General features: G+C 31.8%; 1 protein-coding gene across 1 annotated transcript in view; it reads right to left on the bottom strand.

The window, feature by feature from the left end:
- Positions 1 to 23,713, bottom strand: part of LOC142322657 (uncharacterized) — a 69,117-nt gene that overhangs the window by 11,725 nt on the left and 33,679 nt on the right. The window contains exons 3-4 of the mRNA XM_075361736.1: positions 14,550 to 15,791; positions 571 to 741 (exon numbers count right to left, since the gene is read on the bottom strand). Of these exons, the coding sequence (XP_075217851.1) occupies positions 571 to 741; positions 14,550 to 15,791 (1,413 nt within the window). The remainder of the gene's footprint in view (positions 1 to 570; positions 742 to 14,549; positions 15,792 to 23,713) is intronic.

Below are 23,713 nucleotides of genomic sequence, written 5' to 3'. Positions count from 1 at the left end.
TTACTAGTAAACATATGGTTATACGAACAGCTGAATTATATTAGGTATTAATATTTTTAGTCTATTGTTGCCACGTGAGATGTAAACAAACATTTCGTGAAACGAGTTTTTGTTGTGCGTTACAAAAATGAGTGTTACTAATTATGAGCAATATTGTGCAATCAAGTTTTGTAATAAACTCTGTGAAAATGCTATTGAAAATTTTTTTAAATTTAAAAGAGCAAATGGAGATGATGCTCTATCACGAGCCTAAGTTTTTAGCTGGTTTAAAGCATTTTCAGATGGCCGGAAATCAGTTGCGGACAATCCATGCTCTGGAAGACCATTAACATCAAAAAATAATGATGACAATGTTGAACGAATCAGAGATACAGCACGGTATGTATTGGTGAAATGTGTTCTGCTTTGGGGGAAAAAATATTGCAGTGATTAACCCTATCTTAAAAGATCAATGTATGAATTAAATTACAATCGCATTTAAAAATGAATGCTTAACATTTGATACAATTTAATATTTTTCTAAAAAAACAAATACATAAAACAAAAGAATAAAGAGTAAAAATTATTTACCAATCACACTTGAGATAATAAGGATGCCAACAGCTATTCCACTGATGATTGCTATATTAAAACCTGATGTTCCTTCAATTGATTTCATCGTATGACCATCTGCATTAGTAGTAGAAAATGTTTCATTAGTTTCTACTAAACTTCCATTAACTCCTCCCACATTAACACTACCTGAAAGATAAAACAAAACATTAACATTAAATTAATAGTTAATAATTGACCTTAAACTGGTAAACAGGTTTGGAGGAAGCAGTTCACATCAGATATTCCAGTAATTTTTTATACCAATCTACCCTACTTGTAACACCAGTTTAGGCTGTAACTTATAACATTACTATAACTAATAAGCCTATAACATTAACACAAACCTAAAATGGTTATATCAATTAGATTACTATAGTTATTTAGCGAACTGGAAAACATAAAGACTTTTTTTGTGAAGGGTTGAAGAAAGAGGTCACAAGAATTAAAACAACTACATTACATAAAGGACTTGGATATACCAACTTCCAATTAACTAACAAATAGGAATATTTACTCATGTTTCAGATTCTTTAATTGTTTTCTTTTTAGGATTATTTTATTTTTCTTTGGTATTTAAAAAAAAAAAAAAAATCTGACATTCTATGGGCAAAGTTCCTCATCAGGGCTTAATGCTGCAAGATCTCAGCTTGTAGCAGAAAAAAAATATGGCCAGTACTTCTTTAATACGCAACAGATATAGAAGTGAAAAATATAATTGCATTTACATGAAGTATTGTTTTTTTTTTATTATTTAAAATTAATTAATTGTTGGATGAAACATTTAAGAAATTTTTTTGATCTTACTGAGAAATCATCTGCTTGACAAATTTGTCACGAATGAAGAGAATGGAAATCTACTATTGTAACTCTTTATATGCATTTTTAATATGAAAAAAAAAACTGTTAGGCACTAAAACTGAACTGCCTTAAATGGAAACAGAGTCATGGAGGGGAGGTAGAAAATAGTAGCAATTTGTTTGGAAGAATAGTAAAAGTAAATAAAAAGCATACATACCTTCGACAGATATCAGCTTTCTTTTTCTGTTTAGCCTCCAGAACTATCATAAGGTATTACTTCAGCTTCAGAGGATAAATGAGGGTGAAGTGTATGAATGTAAATGAAGTATATTCTTGTACAGGCTAAGGTCGACCATCCCTGAGATGTGGTTAATTAAAACCCAACCATCAAAGAACACCAGTATCCACAATCTAGTATCAAAATCCATATAAAAGTAACCTTTACTCGGACCTGAACCTTAGAACTCTCAACTTCGAAATCAGCTATTTGCAATGATGAGTTCACCACTAGACCAACCAGTGGGTTACAGATAAGATCTACATCAATGTATATTAACTGATAAAAAGTTTCCTTAACTACATAATTGTTTTCTAGTTCTTTATACAAATATGTTCCAAAAGAAAATAAAACAATCAAGAATAAAAACTTTTCTTTAGTTATTCACAATAACTGGTAAAAATTTGGTATTGATTAGATAAAATTCATTAGTTCTTATACAAACTAAACTGAACATTTTTATAGTATGTTTTTACTTATTCAATAAATTAACATTTAAAGGAAGATAAGTTTTCCTTAGACCAACCCCCTCCCAATTGTTGTTTATCTTTCAATAAAAAACATCAAGGTAAATTAGAATCAACAAATCAGTGTAGTAATCAATTTATGACTACTAATAAATATCATAAATCCTGAAATATTAATCAAATATTAGTTAGAAATATTAGTTATCAAATTTCAATTTAGAGGATTAAAGAACAATCTGCTGCAGTCATATTTAAATTGTTGGAATAATTGTACTGATAAAATACTTATCACTTATTCATGGCTGTGATAGAAACAGCAGAAGCAAACTCAATCTACTACTACAAATATAATAGCATACATTCCTGACGGCACATGTAATCATCAATAGAGTTTGGTTTTGTGGTCAGATATTGTTATTTAAATTTAATTGATTATGCACTTAATTTAATAATTCATTTTTATGGAGTAATTCTGGATAACCTCTTGTAACACATTTAATTATGAAAATTTAAAAAAAATGTATAACATATGTTTTCTATAAATCCCAGCTTAAAAGCTACAATTTTGGAAACTTAGAATATAATTAAAAATCAGTGGATCAATTTATACATCTATCTTAAATTAATTTTTTCTAATTCATATAGGTTAATTCATTAGAATAAATATTATATATAAATAGTGTAAATAAAATGGTAACTTAAATGTTAATATTACTAAAATTGTTGTTAAGATATTTGAAAATATAAAACTATTTTTTGCTAAGATCACTACAGTTTCTATGTTTAGTACCACTTACTTTTCTTAGCTTATTGTATTCCTAGTACAATAAATTTTAACAATGAAGTGGTTCTGAAACACTCAACAAGAGACAAAAAAGTGAAAAAAGGTAAGCGGTACTAAACATAGAAATTAATATTACTAATATAACAAAAAAAAACTTTTTTTTTATTGGCAATATAGGCTAGCACTCATTTACAGTCACTCAACATTTTTTTAATAAGATCAATATTATAATATAAGGCTAGCCTGATCAATATTTAAAGAATTTCAAAATAAGAGATAGAAATGATAAATTTATCAGAGCGAAAAGTGGAGTCATCTTCAATAATGTCTTTAATTTTAAGTTTTTTAACTGTTGAGGATTATTTGTTGGCCAGTTCAGAGCATAAAGATGAATATAAATAATCTTCATAACCAAATTATATTCATTTTTAGCTTATTATAATTGCAAAAGGTCAGACTTTTTATGCTGCCTCAACTTTTTGAGCACTTTCAACAATCATTATCTATTAATTCAATTTTAAACTTAAAAAAACCGTAAAAAATATAAAATCAAAATTAAAATACAAAAAAAAAAAAAATAATAAAAGAACTGATACGGTTGAAAATTTTATATTAAGATATATATATATATATACCACAGAGTTTTAAAAAATATAACAAAATTTAATTTATCATAGTGAATTCAGTTTAACTATGATGAAATATATTAAATATTTCATAAATTATTCATAATAGAATTTTTAATTTGACACAAGTACTACAATAAGACATATAACACAAAATAACTATTAATAATTATGAAACTACAGAAATACAAATGTAAGAAAATTAATTAATGTAAAAAATTATGAATTCAAAAATTAGTATACAAAAATTGCACTGACATGTTTCATAACAGTTCATTAACAATTCTAAACCCATAGCAAAACATAAATTAATATGTAACATAACTAACACAAAAGGTAATACTTGAAAAATTAATGAATAGCGTTAAAAAGATAACAAAATTATCTACGTACTTATAATGCTTGTTAGCCAATAACTAAATGAAATTTTTTTTAGTTTGCCAGCATACTGATAAAACTTGAAAATAAGTTTTCTGTTCATAATATAATTCATAAGATACAAGAAAAATTTCAAATGAAATTAATTTTCTTTGTTTTATATACTTAAATAGTTTTATATTTTTATTCTAAATTTTAAACATGTACGTTACTCAAATTAAGAAATAAAATATCTAACAAAAAAAATCCCACAAAATATTATTAAACAAAGAGAGTAAATATACAAAAAAAAAGTATTACTCTTATACAGGGTTTTTTTTTCTTTTGTCTTCAGTCATTTGACTGGTTTGATGCAGCTCTCCAAGATTCCCTATCTAGTGCTAGTCATTTCAATTCGGTATACCTCCTACCTCCTACATCCCTAACAATTTGTTTTCCATATTCCAAACATTGCCTGCCTGCATAATTTTTTCCTTCTACCTGACCCTTCAATATTAAAGAGACTATTCCAGGATGCCTTAAAATGTGGCCTATAAGTCTGTCTCTTTTTTTGACTATATTTTTCCAAATGCTTCTTTCTTCATCAATTTGTCACACCACCTCTTCATTTGTCACTTTATCCACCATCTTATTTTTAACATTCTCCTGTAGCACCACATTTCAAAAGCTTCTAATCTTTTCTTCTCAGGTACACCAACCGTCCAAGTTTCACTTCCATATAAAGCTATGCTCCAAACATGTACTTTCAAAAATCTTTTCTTGACGTTTAAATTAATTTGTTTATGTAAACAAATTATATTTCTGACTGTTGGCTCATTTTGCCTGTGCTATTCAGCATTTTATATCGCTCCTGCTTCGTTCATCTTTAGTAATTCTATTTCCCAAATAACAAAATTCTTCTACCTCCATAATCTCTTCTCTTCCTATTTTTACATTCAGTGGTCCACCTTCATTATTTCTAGAACATTTCATTACTTTTGTTTTGTTCTTGTTTATTTTCATGCAGTAGTTCTTACGTAGGATTTCATCCATGCCGTTCATTGTTTCTTCTAAATCTTTTTCACTCTCGCCTAGAATTAGTATATCAGCAAATTGTAGCATCTTTATCTTTAACAGTACCTTGTACTGTTTCTCCAGATCTAAATTGTTCTTTAAAATCATTAACTGCTAGTTCTATGAAAAAATTAGAAAGTAATGAGGATAGGGAACATCCTTGTCGGACTTCCTTTTTTATTACGGCTTCTTTCTTATGTTCTTAAGAAACTTCATATCAACAAGAATGATGATTTACATGCAACAACTAATGTGACAATCAAATGAAGTATCATAGCAGATAGTGTTTAAGGCAGTGAACAAATTAATGCAAAAATAAGATCACACTGATCTGTACTAATAAAGTAAAGGAAGAAGTTGTTAACAATGGTTGGGGTGAGGACAAATTTATTGAGAAAAAAAAAATGGTTTTGAAAACTCAATCGTGACCTCAATATAATCATAGAGGTCTCCTTTATGAATAATGTTGAATTTGCTCTAATACTTGGCAACTCAAAAATAAATTTTATTAAGTGACAAATTAATGATATACTAACTGGAATCATTTATTAAAAAGAACAAATACAAATAAAAGATTATTCTCAATTATTTTTGCTAAATACAAAATTTTATTTTCAAACAAGCCTTTGTAAACTAATTTGTTAACATTTGGTTTTAATTTTATTTTATTACTAACCCTTTTTAAATTCTAATATTTTTAAAATGTATTTCTATTTACTTGATAAATGATGAATAAGGTTTGTAACTACATTATTTGTTTACATATGTATATATTAATTTAAGCAGTATGTGCTTTAACAAATTTGTGGATTATCCTGATTTTTCAATTACTATTAACCTTGCCCTTATCATTAATACGGGAAAAATCACAAATAATTGGAAGCTTCTCTTCAAATAATTTTGTACACAGTTTAACTTTTATTAAATACCTATTCATGGCTTAATTCTTATTATTTCAAGTTTTAGTAGAACTGAGGGTTCTCAAAAGTAATGCACAAACATGTGGTGCAATGATTATTTTCTAAAATCCTTTTTCCCAACTAAAGGATCCTCAAAACATTTACATTGTGGGTTTCCTCTCGAAGCAGATTTAAATCATGCAACATTCCATAACATGTATGAAATTTTGGTTTTGCAGTCTTTATAATCAACTGATGTAACTGCCATAACTAGCAATCATTTATTGCTCACTTCATTTTTTCATCTACGTTTGAGGATAATGGCATTTAGATAACCAAATCAAAAACTCCTTTTATGTTTTAGTGTTGGTAAAAAAAATAATTAGTATACTGCTACTATCCATAAAAAATTCCATTCGGGATTTACTAATTATCCACTATGGACTTATTAACATTTAAGTAAGTTAAATATAAAATCTGAAAATCTGGAGACACTTACAATGCTCCAGGTCAGGTAGGCCTTGTTGTACTTTTGAAAACAAACAACTTGTTGCAGAAACACTAATAAAAAATCCCTCAAATAATGATCAGAAAGGCATCTGTTAGGTAGTAAATACCCAAAACAAGTTTATAAAAGATTCTAAAGGAATTGAAATTTGTTACTGACCAGGATTACTTTATGTATTTCCTAAAAATGATTTTGGTAAAAAGCTGGAATTTTCTGAGAAAATAAATATTCATTGTGAAACAGATTCTCGATTCTCATATTTGCTGATACGGTCTGACGAAACACGCTTCAAATTGAAGGGTCTAACAAACCGTAATAATTGTATTTAAATGGTCTGATGAAAATTTTCAAGAAATATGGAGAAGCTGCTTAATATACGTAGAGGACATCATTAGCATGAAATCACAAAAAAACTGTTGGACTTATTTATTTGATGAAAGTGAAACAGGAAATTCATTTCTCAATATATTATGACTTGCTGTCCTGAGCTATTAAATAGTCTGTGTTTACCATTCTTATGTTTGACAGCTAGAAATGTCACCTCCTAATACCTCAACAATTAGGGCACCACCAAAAAATAATTTAATGCCAACAATTTAAATACGCAGAGCATCAAGTGATTTGATGTTTTGCAGTTTTTTTTTCTAGGGAATAGTAAAGACATGGTTTGTTTTTTTTACTTGCTATATTTTAACTCACATGTTTTTTCAATTAAAATTTTTTTTCATGTTTGTCTTCAAATTTTGTATTCTTAATTTAACATACTTCCTCATATTGCCTATTGATGAGATTTTACACAGTTACTAAGGTCAGGTGACAATACAATATTTCGCCATTACTTTTGCAAAAATCCCCCCATATGGGAGTAAATTAAGGATGCAGGTGTAAAAAAATTGCAAAATCTGCAAAACAGCTACGCAGGATTTTAAATCCAAATTCACCTACTAATTAAAGTCATGCAATGTATGATAATAATTTGATTAATGTATGACTAAAATGTATGAAGCAAGTTTTTAAACATTTTTAAAAACTTGCAATATTATTTTTAATTTGAATGTCCTGATATATTGAAAAATCTGATGATTTTAAAAGTTGGGACATAACTTCATTGAAGAAAAGTATAATTGTGGTTAAATGTCATTCCCACAAATGCATAAGGTCAAAGTATAACACTTTCAACATTTCCTCTGATGTGTATTAAATTTCCAATAAAAATATTTTTTTATTAACTATTTTCTTATTATTAATCAGGATACTGATATTTAAACCACCTATATCATTGAATTTTGAAATAAAAGTATTGCATAACCAAAGAAATGTTTTTGGAAAACGGAGCAGGATGTGCCCAGTCAAACAAACAGTTAATAACAAAAATGTCATAATACATAGTTACATCCTCCTAAAAGTTTTGTAATAATTAAAAAAAAACTGTTCATAGTGAAAAAAGGAGCAACAGAGGGGAATGAAAGAGGGAGAAACAAATACAATAGAAAGAGAAATAAATTGAAACTAAAACAGTAGATAATTGGGCAAACGTTTATCCAATCAAGGCATGTCAGCAAAAGAAGATGTGCAGTTAAACCTGCTACTCAAACTTTTTTACTCTTGATTATTCAATATTTTTTCCATTTCCCTCCCCCTCTTCATAAAATTAAATCTCATTAAATATTAAAGTAATAAACAGATAACTCAAATTTGTTATGGGCATAAGCTAGTATTTACAAGGCGCAGTCCAAAAGTAGGGGCTGATGAGTTGTAAATAGGGATTGGCAACACTAATCTGTTTGGTCATGCACAGTAACTTTAAATGGACTGTTAGGCATGTAACTGCCAGATTGCTAACAACAGATTGTTGTTTGCCTACACAAGACAGTATGTTAAAATGAGTGTGGTAATAACAAATCCCACCAGTTGTGAAGTTCGATCAGTGATTAGATTTTTAAACATATGAAGATACAATCCTGCTAAAATTCAACTGTGTGGAATGTATGGGCCTACTGCAATAACTGAAAGAAAAGTGAGGCAATGATGTGAATTTAAGGAAGGCCATTCAAATGTTCATGATAACCAGAGAAGTGGCAGGCCTAGTGTCTAGACGGACAATCTCATTGAACGTGTGAATGCAAAAGAGAGACAATCATTACTTTACGATTAGCAATCTTTTACTAGAATTTCCAGAAGTTTCAAAGATAACATTGTTGAGAATTGTGACTGACACTCTATGTTATTGTAAACTGCATTCACAATTGGTGAAAAAATGTTGAAAAGTGCTCATAAAGATCACGGAGGGCATCTGCACATTCTTAACTGCTTTAAACCATGAAGGCAATGAATTTTTCCCCATTTCTTCACTGGTGAAGAAACATGAATTTCATATGGCAATGCTGAGATAAAATAGCAACCTATGCAGTGAGCGTCATTTTGGTTCACCTAAACTGAAAAAACTCAAACAAGCCCAGTCGCAAAGAAAAATTTCTTGAATAAGATATTTCATTCTTCTGGGCCAATTGCCGATAGAAAAATTTTTAAAAATATTACTGAACAATATCACAGTTGGGGTACTAATAAACCTTGCTATCACAAATTACCTTATGTTTTAAAAGAAATTAACATGGTTGAAAAAGATATTTTCATAAAATATTAGTCATAGAAGATATACCTATTTAAGAAGTTGCTAAAAACCATCAGAAATTTTCACAATAAGAAAATAAAAAGTATGATTTCAGTACACTGGCTCATTAATATACTTTACTATTTCAAAACACAAATTCATTACTAATTTTGAATATTTTATTATGTAATAGTGTTTATTGGATGAATACATTTTTAAAAATGTGTGTTACCATTAATATTTAATTAATATGCTTCTGTCTACACTAAATACAAATACCAATACTACACAAAAATTTGGTTTACCTACTTTTTCACAGAAAATAACATTCATATGTTAGTTATGATAAAAATAACATAAGCCAAAAAAAATGAATAAGGTTTAAACTTGTTTGGTGTTAGTGTGTGTGTGTGTGTGTGTGTGTGTGTGAGTTTATTTGTGCACGTGTTGTGCAGTGGACAATTAGAATCTTATTTCTAAGAATTGGAATTTGTTATCCACGTTGATAATATTGAACATTGAGTTGATAACATAAAACAGTGAGAGGTAATTTAATTTTAATTTGATTACTGATAACTGAAGATAGGTGCTTATCATAGCTTGATAAGAGACTTTTATAGCTTTGTTGGTAAAGCTATTGTTGTAATTAATTTAAGTGATTTGAATTGAAGTATATTGAATTTATTTTATTTTAAATATAGTTGTCTAAATCAAGTTTGCCAGAAGAAGCAGAAAAGGAGTCTGAGTTTCCTTCTCAATGAAGTCGAAAGTCAGCTAGGTCGCCTAAGTTGACACTGGCATCCAGTATGATGGATCTAACAGTAAAAACTGACAATACAGTGGTGAGGGTCCCAAGAGGAAGGTGGAGGTCATTGAAACTCGTAGTGAAGGGGATCTCACAGAAGGGACAGATATGGACCGCCTTCTGGAGGCCATTACCAGATTGGTAGAACTTTGTCGCTGGTACACAAACACCAAAAGAGAAATTAAGAAGTGCACAGTTCTGGTCAGTGAGAGTGAGGTATGTGGAAATTGTAATAAAAGAGCTGTACACATTATTGCATCCCAGTATTATAGGGGAATGCAGTAGTGGTGAATCGCTGAAGGATGCGGCCACACAAACTACGAGAACCATCAACAGACAGCAGTTGTCACAGATAGAGGAGGGTGTGCCAGACGAGGAAGTCCTGGACCTGGTTATCAGGAGGTGGTCAGGGGAGTGCTTTAAAAATTGTGAAGAGATAAAGGGGTCCATCTTTGAGGCCAGTGGTGATATTTTAGCCACATATGATGTAACGGAGGATGGCATGACAAGCCATAGTAGGAAACTGCTGGACAGGGTCGCCACCATATGTAGGCTGGTGAGGCAATCTAAGCTGAAAAGGGGTCAGCTGGTAGTGGAACAAGGCCTAGCAGAAGTGTTGATGGGATATCGAAGAAGATATCTACGGCAGGGTGTACATAGTGGTAGTGGACACTAGGGTTGGAGAGAGTAGTTGCAGAGGACTTACATAGAGTTGTAAAGAAAATGCAGGAGTTTAATGCCAAGATTATATATCGCTCAGTGGTGAACAAGGTAGGCGTACTTCTTAAGAAAATGCTAGAGTACCATGGTAGAAGGAATGGTGGTAATAGGGTTGTGTATTTTGACAAAGCGATAGTGAACAGAGCAGCGAGTAAATGGTTGCAGCAGCCGTGGAAGCACCGAGGAAGGTGGAGAAAGATGGCTGAACAGTGGATGTGCTGAGGAGTGCAGTGGTTTATGAGAATGGTGTGCCAATCCTAACTACCGGTAAGACAAATGGATTCGTATGGGTTGAGCTTCCAGATGTTGCGATCTTTTCTGTTTATATTTCATCGAACTCTGGTCTGGATGATTATGAGCAATGCTTGGAGGATCTGGCCGGCTGATTAACTCTCTCAAAAGGATATAGTCATGGGTAGTAGTCTTAATGCAAAGAACATGTCATGGACCATAGATGGTGGATTCTAGAGGAGTATATAACTGAGTTGGGTTTGGTGGTGCTCAATAATGGGACAGCTCCTACCCTGGAGAGGGTAAATGCATGCTCGTTTATGGATATCACGTTTGCCTCGCTGAGGTTGGCAGAGGGGTCATGGTGGGAGGTGCTAACTGGTTTTAGATTGGGGACGATGGGTCTTATAGCGTGGCAGCTGACAGGAGATTATGTTCAAAAAAGAGCCTAGCTAGGCTTAAGAAGTTGGTGAAAGAGCGCTTTGGTCATCTGGAAAACGTCTTCCCCAGCTACCTGATGATGGTGGTATCAAAGGCAACAGAAGAGTCGCTGGACCATAGAAGTCTGCAAAGAAAGAATGTATATTGGTGGACTGCTTGGTTGATGGAGGCAAGAAGATGCTGTATTATGGCCAGGAAACAGCTACAGCAGGCCAGAAGGGGGTATCACAGACATCCTATGATGAGAAAGGAGCTGGCTGAAAAAAGGAACGCTTACTGGAGTGAAATACTACACAGTAAAAAGAGGAAGTAGAGAGAGCTCCTAGACAGGTTGGAGAATGACATATGGGGTGATGCCTTCCAAATTGTAAATGGTAGATTTGGTAGGGCATTACCCATTCTTGCCGAGGAGGTTCTTAGGAACCAAACTGATGTTTTGTTCCTTAAAGGTGACTGGGTCATCCATCAAGAGGTAACTGCAGCGGATATCCCTGTATTCAGAATGGGCAAGCTGCGACAGGCAGCAGGGAGACTGAAAGCTAAAAAAAGTCCCGGCCTCAACCGGGTCACTAATGAGGTTGTGGCTGCAATGGTGGAAGTTGCTGCGAACCAAGTGCTGGCGGTCTTCAACCAAATACTCCTGGATGGTTGTTTGCCACCAGAATGGAAGGAGGCCAGGGTGGTCTACTGTGGAAAGGTGGAGGAGAGGTAGGAGGGCCAGTCAGATACCGACCTCTTTGCGTATTGAGTTAGTTGCCTAAGCAAACTCTTCGAGAGGCTGTTGGTGAAGCGTCTCCGAGATGAAATACAATGGAAGGGAGGCCTTAGTGAATGTCAATATGGATTCAGGAGAGGGTGTCATAGCTAGGGTGATGAGGATTGTTGATGAGGTTGCAGCGGGTTCTAGGAGGACAAGATGCATCCCAGCAGTGGTGATGTTGGATATCAAGAATGCATTCAACTCACTGCTGTTCAGGTGCATCATGAATAAGTTTATTTGGAAAGATTTCAGCTCCTATCTTGTGTGAGTCATTTCAGGACTCGCAGGAGGATAGTTGGGTCATGCAGAGGGCAAGGAGGTTATGACCAGTATGGAGCACGGTGTCCTGCAGGGTTCGGTAATTGGACTGATCCTGTGGAACCTAGCACATAATGGTGTCCTCAGGTTGCAGTATCCTGAGGGAGTTTCGGTTTCCGGTTTTGCCAATGATGTCTCCTGAACAGAACAGAGAAGATAATCAGGAAAGGTGAATGGGCCATTCTATTGTTCAATAGATGGTTGGCAGGCCACGGCATTATTTATTTTCAGCCATGGTCTTGCTGAAAACAAAGCTGCTGGTGATGGCCGGGAGAAAGGGACTCTCCCCGTCAGGCTACAGGTATAGGGGTCCGTTATCGAGCCGGTCAGTAGAGCCAAATACCAGGGAAGCAGTCGACAAGGCAGGTAGAACAGTGTCGGCTGTCTCAAGGCTCATGAGCAAGGTTAGTGGGCCAAGCTCATCAAGAGGAGGATGCTGGTGGTGGATCGGTTCGTTGCCTTGTATGGCATGCCAGTGAGGAAGAGGGTGTTGTGCACAAAAGTGGCCGTTTGGAGGCTTGCAGGGCTGCAGCACCGACTGGCAATTGGCGTTACTAGGGCTTACCAAATGGTCTCTACAGAAGCAGTTCTGGTGATTGCTTTGCTTCCCCCTATGGAGCTCTTGGCAGAAAAAATGAGTGAGAGGAAGAGAAGGGATGACAAAGAGGATGTCCAGGAAGAAGACGACAGAGCGCTGGTAGAAGATATGGACCGGATCACAGGGGGGTCTCTGGACGAAGAAGTTAATAACAGATATCAGGCCTTGGCTCAGACATGAGCACGGGGAACTCATGTTTGCGCTAACCCAATTTTCATCGAGGCATGGTAGCTTTAATAACTATTTATGCGGCAGGAGGAGACAGTTGTCTGAAAGCTGCCACTATTTTGGAGAGCGGGATGCCGCATACCATACTGTCTTCTAATGCCCAAGGTGGGAGGAAGCCAGGATGATGATGATGTGGATGCGGCTGGGAGAGGTTACCTCAGATAATATAGTGGAAGTAACGCTTCATGGTGAGTGGAACTGGTTAATAGTCAGTGAGGTAATAGGGAACATCATCTGAAAGAAGACCCTGGAAGAAGTGAAAGATGGGTGAGGGGTGTTAGTGTTAGGGCAGGGAGGACAGCCCCGTTCAGGAGGGATAGGATGCTCCCACCTTCAATGATTGAACGGGAACTCCTGGGGTCCTTAGGTGAGGAAAAGAAACACCAAAACCCAGTCTGGGGCACCGGATTAGAGGCAGGCGCTTATTAAAAGACCCAAGACCCAGCCACAGGAGGGTGCTGTCAGGAACGACATAGCTAGGTCTGAAATGGCCTCCCAGGGGAGTAGAGGAAAGTGGCATCCTCAAGGCCATGTTATACGGGATCATGGATCGGGCCTTGAGGGGTATAAAAAAAAATTAAAATCATGCTGTGAGCAGGAGGATATGGTAAACATTTTTGAAAAAATGTTTTAAAAAATCAAAGAATCGTTCAAGAATACCAAACAAATATGAATACACTTTTAGAAGCATTCTGGTATGATTTCATTTCCTAACGTAACATGTTCTATTTTTATAATTTCATTTAATGAAAAATATACTTGTAAATACAAAAATACATAACCCCAATTATTTTCTCTAATGAGTTTTTCACTGTATATCTATAAATGCAGGTACAGTATAATTTACATAATGGTGGACTGCACATTCCAAACACAAAGTAATTCTTCAAATGCTTGTGTTAAATTATAATAATTAAAAGTTAATTTATCATAACAAATCAATAATTACTTCATAAATACTCTGAATTGTACATTCAAAGCTCTATTAAAAAATAATATTACTGATGAAAAACAGAAATAATACAACATACTACCAATCAAGAAGAAAGTAACATTTTTCCTGGGTATAACAGTACATAACATTCCTAACCACCTGGCAGTTCCAAAACAACTGGAATGTCTCATGAGATAGTAACAAAGGATATGAAGTAAGGGTAAGATGTCAATGAATGAAATTATATTTACTAAACTAGACACCATAAATAATAACAGACATAGTTTTCAATTCATTAAGGTACTACTGGCATTTTTTGCTAACGACTTGACAGTTAATCTTTAAAAATAAAGTAAGTTTTAAAATTTGCCAAACAGTAGCTACACATATTAATTAATATATACAGTAACTTAGAAAAAATTTAAAACTGTTTACTAAGTAACATTCATCACAATTAAACTTTTGTTACAGATATGACTTTATATATGAGAAGTTACAGAATTAAAAGAAATGACTTACTATTGTCATGTAAAGGAAATATGTCTTCTTCCTCAGAAACAACTTCAGGTACAGCAATGGCAGAATGACTTTTTTCTCTGCCAGCAGAGTCTTCTGGTTCATCACTCATTAAAAAACTTGTATCATCATTAGGTACAATTCCAAGTTGTTGTGACTTTGTGTTTTCTGTGATATCATCACTTAGATGGTTAATGAGAGCTTTCTTTTTTGATTCATCAGAATATTTTACAACTGGATTTGAAACATTTTTAGTGAATGATTTACTCTCTTGTAACGTTTTACTTTTATTTGATTTTAATGAATTTTTAAAGATTATAGATGAATCTTTTCCCACTTTTTCTGGACTTAATGGTATATCGATATCCACATTGGAATTTGTTTTTTGTTTGACATCTGTTTCATCAGTATCTTTCAATGAATCATTGCCATTTTTAAGACTTGCACTGACGTAAGTACCAACAGTCCTATTATTACTAACACTTCCTGCTCTATAATCTGCACTTTGGTCCCCATTTATAGGAGATGAAGGGAATGAACTTAAGTCATCAACTGATGTTGATGACCTATACTCTTTATTTTGTAACAAAGAGATTTGATCTATTTGTGTACTTTTTAAATATGGTATATCAGCAAATGTATTACTACTACTATTATTATTATTATTGGAATTTGTATTATGATTATCCAATTCATATGCACCCATTCTTCCATGGTGATATAATTTTGATTCTTCTTGTCGCATTTCTAATGACGATACATGATCATTGATATGGTCGATAGCAGATAACTTAAAAGAATCTTTATCTTCATTTTTTAAACCTATATCATGTATATTTAAATGTAATTTATTTTTTTGTGCTTCTAAGCAGTATTTATCACAATTTTCAATTTTGCTGACATCAGAATTATTTACATTATTCACAAATATACCATCATCGTTAGAATTAACTGTTTCATTCTTATCAAATTTAAAATTATTTAACTCAACTCTTTCTAACTGTCTATCATCATCATTATTATTATTATTATTATTATTATTTTGTACACTTAAATCCTCATTAGCAAATGAAGTCATTTTTGGAAATTCTGGTGAAATTAAAGTACGAAATGTTGGCAAGAGAGCAATATTTCCTTCAAGAGGTACAGATGATTTATTATCACCAACAGTAATATCCTTCTCCTTTCCTGAATCAGAAGAATCTGATGTGACTGCTGCTGCAGCTGCCACTACCACCCATAATACTGCAACAATAAAAATTAAAACAAAATAAATAATTTTAAACATAAATTACAGAAAAGTTAAATTAATTCATCAGCAGAGTAAGTGATGAGAATTTTCACCAATCACCTAATATTACAACCATTCAATGATGATGTGAGATTCATATTCCAAGGTTGAAACAACTATAATTTCAACTGAATGTTAATATGCTTAAATTTAAAGGTTCAATTAATCTAAATTACTGATAATTGTACGTTCTAAGATTGAAAAACACTCTCTAACAAAAATATGCGAATAAATAAAAAAAAAAGAAGAAACTTAAGAAGAAAGAAAGGAAAACAGTCTTTTGAGATAAATATTTAACAAGAGGAAAAAGAAGGAACATAAATACACTAGATGTAAGTAATTCAGCTTCTTTAGGAGTAAAATTAAAAAAGAAAGACAAAGCATTGCAAGAAATTTTGTGGTACTTAACCATTCCAGATATTCACAATCAAAATTGTAATATTACCAGAATTAAGAACCCTAAAAGAGCTTTTCAATGGTCAATCTAAACCAGGTTTGAGGTTTTTACATAGATATTTGGCATCTGCCAAATCTGTCTACCCAAATATCCTCCCTGGCTAACCAACTGCAGCAATTCATTATGTTTCTCATTCTGGATTGTCTCCACATTTTCTAATCTCATCCTTTTTAATGTATTTATAATAATTTTATCATTGCGAAGTACATAATTACATCATATAGCTCTGTGAGCTATATGATTCATAGAGTTGACAGGAGTACAAAATATATGAACGAGATGGTTTACAAGTGATAAAGATACCAGATATAGTCAAGTCTTTTATTTGGGTAAGTATGTAATAATACATTTAGAGATCACATCAGAAATGGGTAAATAAGCTATTAAATGGTTAATAAAGACTGCAACCAGCATTTGCCTGGATGTATCAAGGAAAATCGTGGTAAGATGTTGATTAGATCAACTTTAAATGTTATATTCACAATTATAAAATAAAAATAGTTGCGATTAAAGTCCATACTAATTATTTAATATATGATGAACTGAGAAATAATGTTAAGGTAAGATATATAAAGACAATAAATATAAAAAAATAATTCACAATTCAGAAGGCGTTAATAAAAATTATTTGTGTAAATATTTGCCTACGTGTTGATCTAGAAACAGAAAATTAAGATTTTTTTAACTGTTTTATTTAAAAATTAATAATATACAATAATATTTTACTTATAATTTTAAAAGAAAATCTTTTTCAATAAACTGATGAAATTTTTTTTTAAGTAGCTCAATAATTTCTTAAAAATGGAAGCATAATAAAGTTCTTTCTAGTACGTTAAAATATTGTGTTAACTAAAAATAAACATTTTTTTTTTTGATTTGATAAACAACAATATACATAAGCATGATACATATTTAATAATGATGGACCAGCTTAGCATTTTATTAAGTTGCATCAAAGCAAAGCGGTACGGTTTGATTTTATTGCGAAAATCGACTGCGGAAACAAAATCGATTTGATTATCCCAAGATAATTTGTCTTCTAATAAAAAAACCAAAAATTTCACAATATAGGCAACATAAATACTACAGTTAATAATGGGAATTTTGTTCAAATGATTCACAATCTTACAACTATTTGAGAAGATCAGTGCAACATGTTTATCCAATTTGGAAGCTAGATGGTTACAATCCATCCAGAAAATAATGTTTTAACTGCTAATGAAGAATTTTTAAGTTCTCTTTTAAATAATTATCTTCCGGTATAGATACAATTGTTTCCACTGAAAAGAGGGTAACAATGAATGATTCAAGATTTTGAGGGTGATCATTAATAAACAATAAGAAAATCAAGGGACGGAGTCCACTTTCCTGTAGCACTCCATGTTCTACCTCATGAAGCAAGGACCTAAATTTTACATTAGTATTCTTATCAAGAAATGAAATTTCCACTGCCTGTTTACATTTGGAAGATATGACTTTAACCAATTATAAGCAGCTCCTCCAGTATCATAGTTAACTAAGTTTTCTCATCAGTAAAAGATGAGGAATGAAATCGAATCCTTTACCAGCGATTGGAAAAAATTGAAAAAAGGATTTTTTTATCAACATTATTCAGAATATTCTTTATAAACTGGGAAATAGCTATCGATAGACAATATTTTCCTAAAACCAGGCTGAAAGTTTATAAACATGTGTTATACTTCTCAAGAAATATTTAATGCCTATTTTTCAAACAGTTTGCAGGAATTCCAATACCTGCTAAATTTTTTTATTTAAATACAAATTTTACCTCCCTGGAAGTCAACAGGAAATAAAAATATTAAGCAGGAGTATACATAACAAATACTAAAAATAAATTTTCATCCCAAAAATGTTTTTGCTGTAATTTTTCCCTAAAATTTCCTAAAAACTTTGATATATTTTTTCTTAAGTTATCTCTAAGTAAATGGAAAATTTTTAAATATCGTAGCATGTCACCAAAATTTCCTCTGTTTAAAAAAAAAAATGTACGTTAACAAATGTAAATAATGTTACATACAAGTAAGAATGAATGTGGAAAATATAAGAATGCTAATGAAGAAAGTAAAAGGAACTATCGACAATTAAGAAATACTATAAACAGGAAGTGCAAACTAGCAAAAAAAGAGTGGCTTAATGAAAAATAGTGTTCAGAAGTGGAAAGAGAAATGATCATTGGTAAAACACACGGAACATACAGGAAAGTTAAGGAAAATTTTGTGGTACACAAATTAAAATCTAATAATGTGTTAAACAAAGATGGTACACCGATATATAATAGGAAAGGAAAGGTCGATAGGTGGGTGGAATAAACTGAAGAGTTATACAGAGGAAATGAATTAGAAGAGGAAGAAGAAGTCGAAGAGGATGAAAGAGGAGAAACAATACTGAGATCTGGGACCATTAAAAGATTTGAATGGCAGAAAGGCTCCTGGAATAGACGGAATACCTGCAGAATTACTGCGCAGTGCAGGTGAGGAAGTAATGCACAGTGCTGATATGTAATATTTACGAAAAAGGGGAAGTTCTGTCAGACTTGAAAAAGAGTGTTATAGTCATGATACCAAAGAAAGCAAGAGCAGATAAATATGAAGAATACAGAATAATTAGCTTAACTAGTCATGCATCAAAAATCTTAATTAGAATTCTGTACAGAAGAACTGAGAGTAGAGTGGAAGAAGTGTTAGGAGAAGACCAGTTTGGTTTCAGGAAACGTATATGGTCAAGGGAAGCAATTTTAGTGCTCAAATTAATAGCAGAAGGAAGATTAAAGAAAAACAAACTATTATATTTGGCATTTATAATGCCAAATGTAGACTGTATAATGTATAATGTAGACTGGAATAAAATGTTCAGCATTTAAAAAAAATCAGAGTTCAAATACAGAGATAGAAGAACAATTGCTAAAATTTACAGGAACCAAACAGCAACAGTAATAATTGAAGAACATAATAAAACAGGAGTCCGACAAGGATGTCCCTATCACCATTACTTTTTAATCTTTATATAGAACTAGCTGTTAATGAAATTAAAGAACAATTTAGATGCAGAGTAACAGTACAAGGTGAAAAGATAAAGATGTTACAATCTGCTGATGATATAGTAATTCTAGCAAAGAGTAAAAGAGATCTGGAAAAAACGATGAACAATATGGACCAAGTCCTACGCAAAAACTACCGTATGAAAATAAAGAACAAAATAAAAGAAATGAAATGTATTAGAAATAATGTAGACGAACCACTGAATATAAAAATAGGAAGAGAAAAAATTACGTAGGTTGAAGAATTTTGTTATTTGGGAAGTAGAATTACTAAAGATGGACGAAGCATATTAAATGCCAATAGCAAAGGTGAAATGAGCCTTCATTCAAAAATATAATTTGTTTACATCAAAAATAAATTTAAACATCACAAAAGCATTTTTGAAAGTATATGTTTGGAGTGTAGTATATATGGAAGTGAAACTTGGACGATCGGAGTACCTGAGAAGAAAGGATTAGAAGCTTTTGAAATGAGGTGCTATAGGAGAATGTTAAAAATCAGATGGGTGGATAAAGTGACAAATGAAGAGGTGTTGCGGCAAATTGATGAAGAGGCATTTGGAAAAATATAATTAAAAGAAGAGGCAGACTTATAGGCCACATATTAAGGCATAGTGGAATAGTCGCTTTAATATTGGGGGACAGGTATAAGGGAGAATTGTGCAGGCAAGCAACGTTTGGAATATATAAAACAAATTATTAGGGAAGTAGGATGTAGGGGGTATATACTGGAATGAAGCAACTGGCACTAGATAGGGAATCTTGGAGACCTGCATCAAACCAGACAAATGACTTAAGGTAAAAAAAAAGCTAGAAGTACATTTTTTTTATTTTGTAGGAAATTTTTTGTTATATTGGTTTATACATTTTTCTCTGTGGTAGTAGCATTGTTAGCTGTAACAAGTTTGTTTTCCAAAAAGTGATCAAAAGCTGTATGTTACAAGTCATAACAGAAAATAATATGGTGCCCTTACAGACACCACAATTAAAAAAGCTAAGTATTATGGAAATACTATTTTGGCTAACACACAAATGAAAGTGCAACTGAAATGAAGCAGTCAATTTTAGCTACACTTAAAACATTGCACTTCAACTGATGGTAAACCTACACATCATAAGTACTTAACAGGAGAGGAATCTTGGTGGTTTTATAACAGAGTGCAAGCACATGGTAAAACTCCTGCGGAACATAAAGATAATATGAAAACAACCAATCAGTCTAGTCTGTTTGTTTTGCAGCATATTGAACCTATATATGAAAGATTAACAGCCGACTGCTTTCAAGACACTAGAGGACTAACCCAAAGCACTAATGAAAGTTTGAATAATTGCATATACTGAAGATGTAACAAAACCTGAAGTGCTTCTCGAAAAATCAATGAGGTGGCTGTAGCAGAAGGTGTTGGTGAGTACAATTATGGAAATATATCTATTTTATTAGCGATGGACAGAGCCAAGGTTTCCCCAGGCTGTTCATCCAGTATTCTTGTATGAAAAATGATTGGGAGAAGAAAATGGAGAATCACTAAAATACAGTCAAACACACACCAAGAAAAAAAGAAGGTTAGGTTTAACGAATTTAAAAGATAAAAATCATGTGCAGGAAGATGTAACATAACATATGGAGCAGGACACTTCTGATTCAAAGTGAATTTTAGTTTTTAATTGCTGTTTGTCTAGTTAATATAATTTTGTTGTTTTCCACAAATTTATTTTTTCCATGTTTTCATTTGATAGATCAATCATATCTTTGGTTCTGTACTTGGTAGAAACATAATTTTTTTTCCAAGTGTTAAAAATTACATGATTATGTTCGGATAGAACCATTTATAGTGTTTTTTTGTAAAAAAAAAAACACAGTTATATCAATGAACTTGACTTTTCATCAAAAAAAAAAAATTAAATAGTTGCTTAGAAGCAGTATATTTTTAATCTGTTCTTAGAGTTCATAAAACCATGAGAGGCCTATTAAATGACACTAGTTTTGTTATTATAGGTTCAGTACTAATGAAATTATAATTTCTCCAGCAAATCACTGTTTTTGCCACTTCAACCCCTATGTCAGGGGTTGTAAGTATTGGAGTTGAAAATTATGCTGCACACTACTCATAACTGTTGTAAACTTATGACAAAAAATTGTAACTATAAGTTTTATATTTAAAAAAATACCTTTTAACATATACTCCTTAATTCATTAATAAAACCATTTCAGATGACTGGCTTTGTCCAAGTCAATATTATTGTTATTTGAAATACTGGAAAAGAATTTAATAATCCTCTGCTACCTAAACAGAGGATGAGTTTGCAGAAGTTTAGTTTCCTAGTATTTTTGGTGAAGATATTTGACCTGTTTCATTTCCAAATCTACTTTCTTTTTTTTTTAACTGCTCACACACTTTTAGAATTATTTTTTGAATTAAATGTTAAGGTATAATACAATGTTAGAATTACAAACTTTAACATAAATTTGTTCATAATTTTTCAAATAGTCTTGGATATTATCAAACAAATTGATATATTTAGATATTAAAGGAGATTGCTTATTGAAAATTGAGATTTTGTAAATCTTTTCGTAATCTATGGCATATTACTTTTTAAAGGGCAAGCTAGAAAAAAGCTTGTCTTGAAAAATATTAAGAAAATTGTAAATTTTTCATCAGTTACAATTAAATTTGTATTGTTGGCCTTGTTAAAAGAATAAATAAAAATAATCAATGTCCCATCGGACAATCATTAATAAATAATGATACTGCAATGTGAGTGCAAGTATGACCTGAAAGACTGTAATCTACAAAAATGAATCAATAACTACACTTATTTATCAGTAAAAATACATCAATATAGAAACCAAGGTACTTGTAATTGTGGTCGGCTCGAAGATAGAAATAATAAGTTTCGCTCTCTCAAGCTAAGTTAATAGTTCATTTGCATAAGATTGGAATTGAAGTTAATATTAAAATTGCCATACATTATGTTAGATTTATTAGAAATTTTAAAACGGGTTTGCAATTTTAAAAAGAGGTATATGAAGAATTTTAAGATAGGAGTTATTTCAGAGACAGAAAAAGAATCCCTCTTATCATTTACAAAAATTTCCAATGACAAAGCTTCAACCAGAACAATTTTACAAGCACTGTTTAAATGCAACCACACAACATACAAGTCATGAGTACACATTGTACAGGAGAATCACATTCGAATCCATAAAGGAACAATAAGACAACGTACTGAAAAGTCTCTTTATATCCATTCATTTTTCTTCATCTAGTTTCAAACACCACTTCATTGATGTCAAAGCAAAGAAAAGAGGAACTTCGCTAAAAGATGTCATATTGATGACATTCGTATCTTTTGGAACTTTCTCAAAAAAAAAAAAACAGAACAAATTTTCACGAGTAGAAATGTGGGATGTCAGATTATTATTTGATGCTAATAAATATGAATTATGTAGATCAATATTTAGAAAATTAAGAATGTAAATTAATCCTTTGAGTTTATTTGTGAATGTGAAATCTTTTCTAAAAGGTTAGTTGCTTAAAAAAACACTAATATCCATCCTCCAACCAGACAACAGAATTGTTATTGTGTAACTTAACACAACACTTTGACTTACAAGAAAATGCCTTAAGCTTCCATTGGCATTTTCAATAAATCGTTAAAATATTTAAAAAATCTTTCCACTAATTTATTTAGAAAACAAATGATTTTCTTTTAAAATATAATATGACTGTTGATGAATGTTTAAATAAAACAATTTAAAAAAAACCTTAACTTTCTGCTTCTAGTTCAAATAATTTTCAGAATACCTTAACTTTAAATTTTTTTTACATTTATTTCTTTACATATTTACCTTAACATTATTTCTGAATTTATGTTAAATAATTAACATGAACTTTAATCATTTTTATTTTATAATTGTGGACTTTTTTAATGCTGATAAAATCTTACCACGGTTTTCCTTGATATATATTCAGGCAAATACTAGGACAGTTTCTTTTTTTTAATCCACCATACCTGCCCATTCCTGAAATGATCTGTATAATAAATTACTTTGCAGAATTAACAATCTGTTTATATAGCAGTTAAATAATGACAATGGTTATATTTAAGAACCTTGGGGTCCTGTACTGCTATGTATATATCTTATACATCTTAAATTACATTTGTGCGTTATAAGTCTTCCAATTTCCCTATTCCCATAACATTCACTGTAACTGCAACTATATTTACGAGTAAGTATCTGCATTTAAGACAACCTTTTTACTTATGATATTTAAATTTTTTAAATTTACTTTGGGCATTTTACATTTTTCTATGACTTATTAATTTTTAAAATAGTTATTTTTTGGCACATAGGAATA

Source organism: Lycorma delicatula, chromosome 1 (genome assembly GCF_047948215.1).
Source record: "Lycorma delicatula isolate Av1 chromosome 1, ASM4794821v1, whole genome shotgun sequence".
NCBI lineage: Eukaryota > Metazoa > Arthropoda > Insecta > Hemiptera > Fulgoridae > Lycorma > Lycorma delicatula.
Note: the sequence above shows the minus strand (reverse complement) of the source record. Positions and strands in the feature narration are given on the sequence as shown.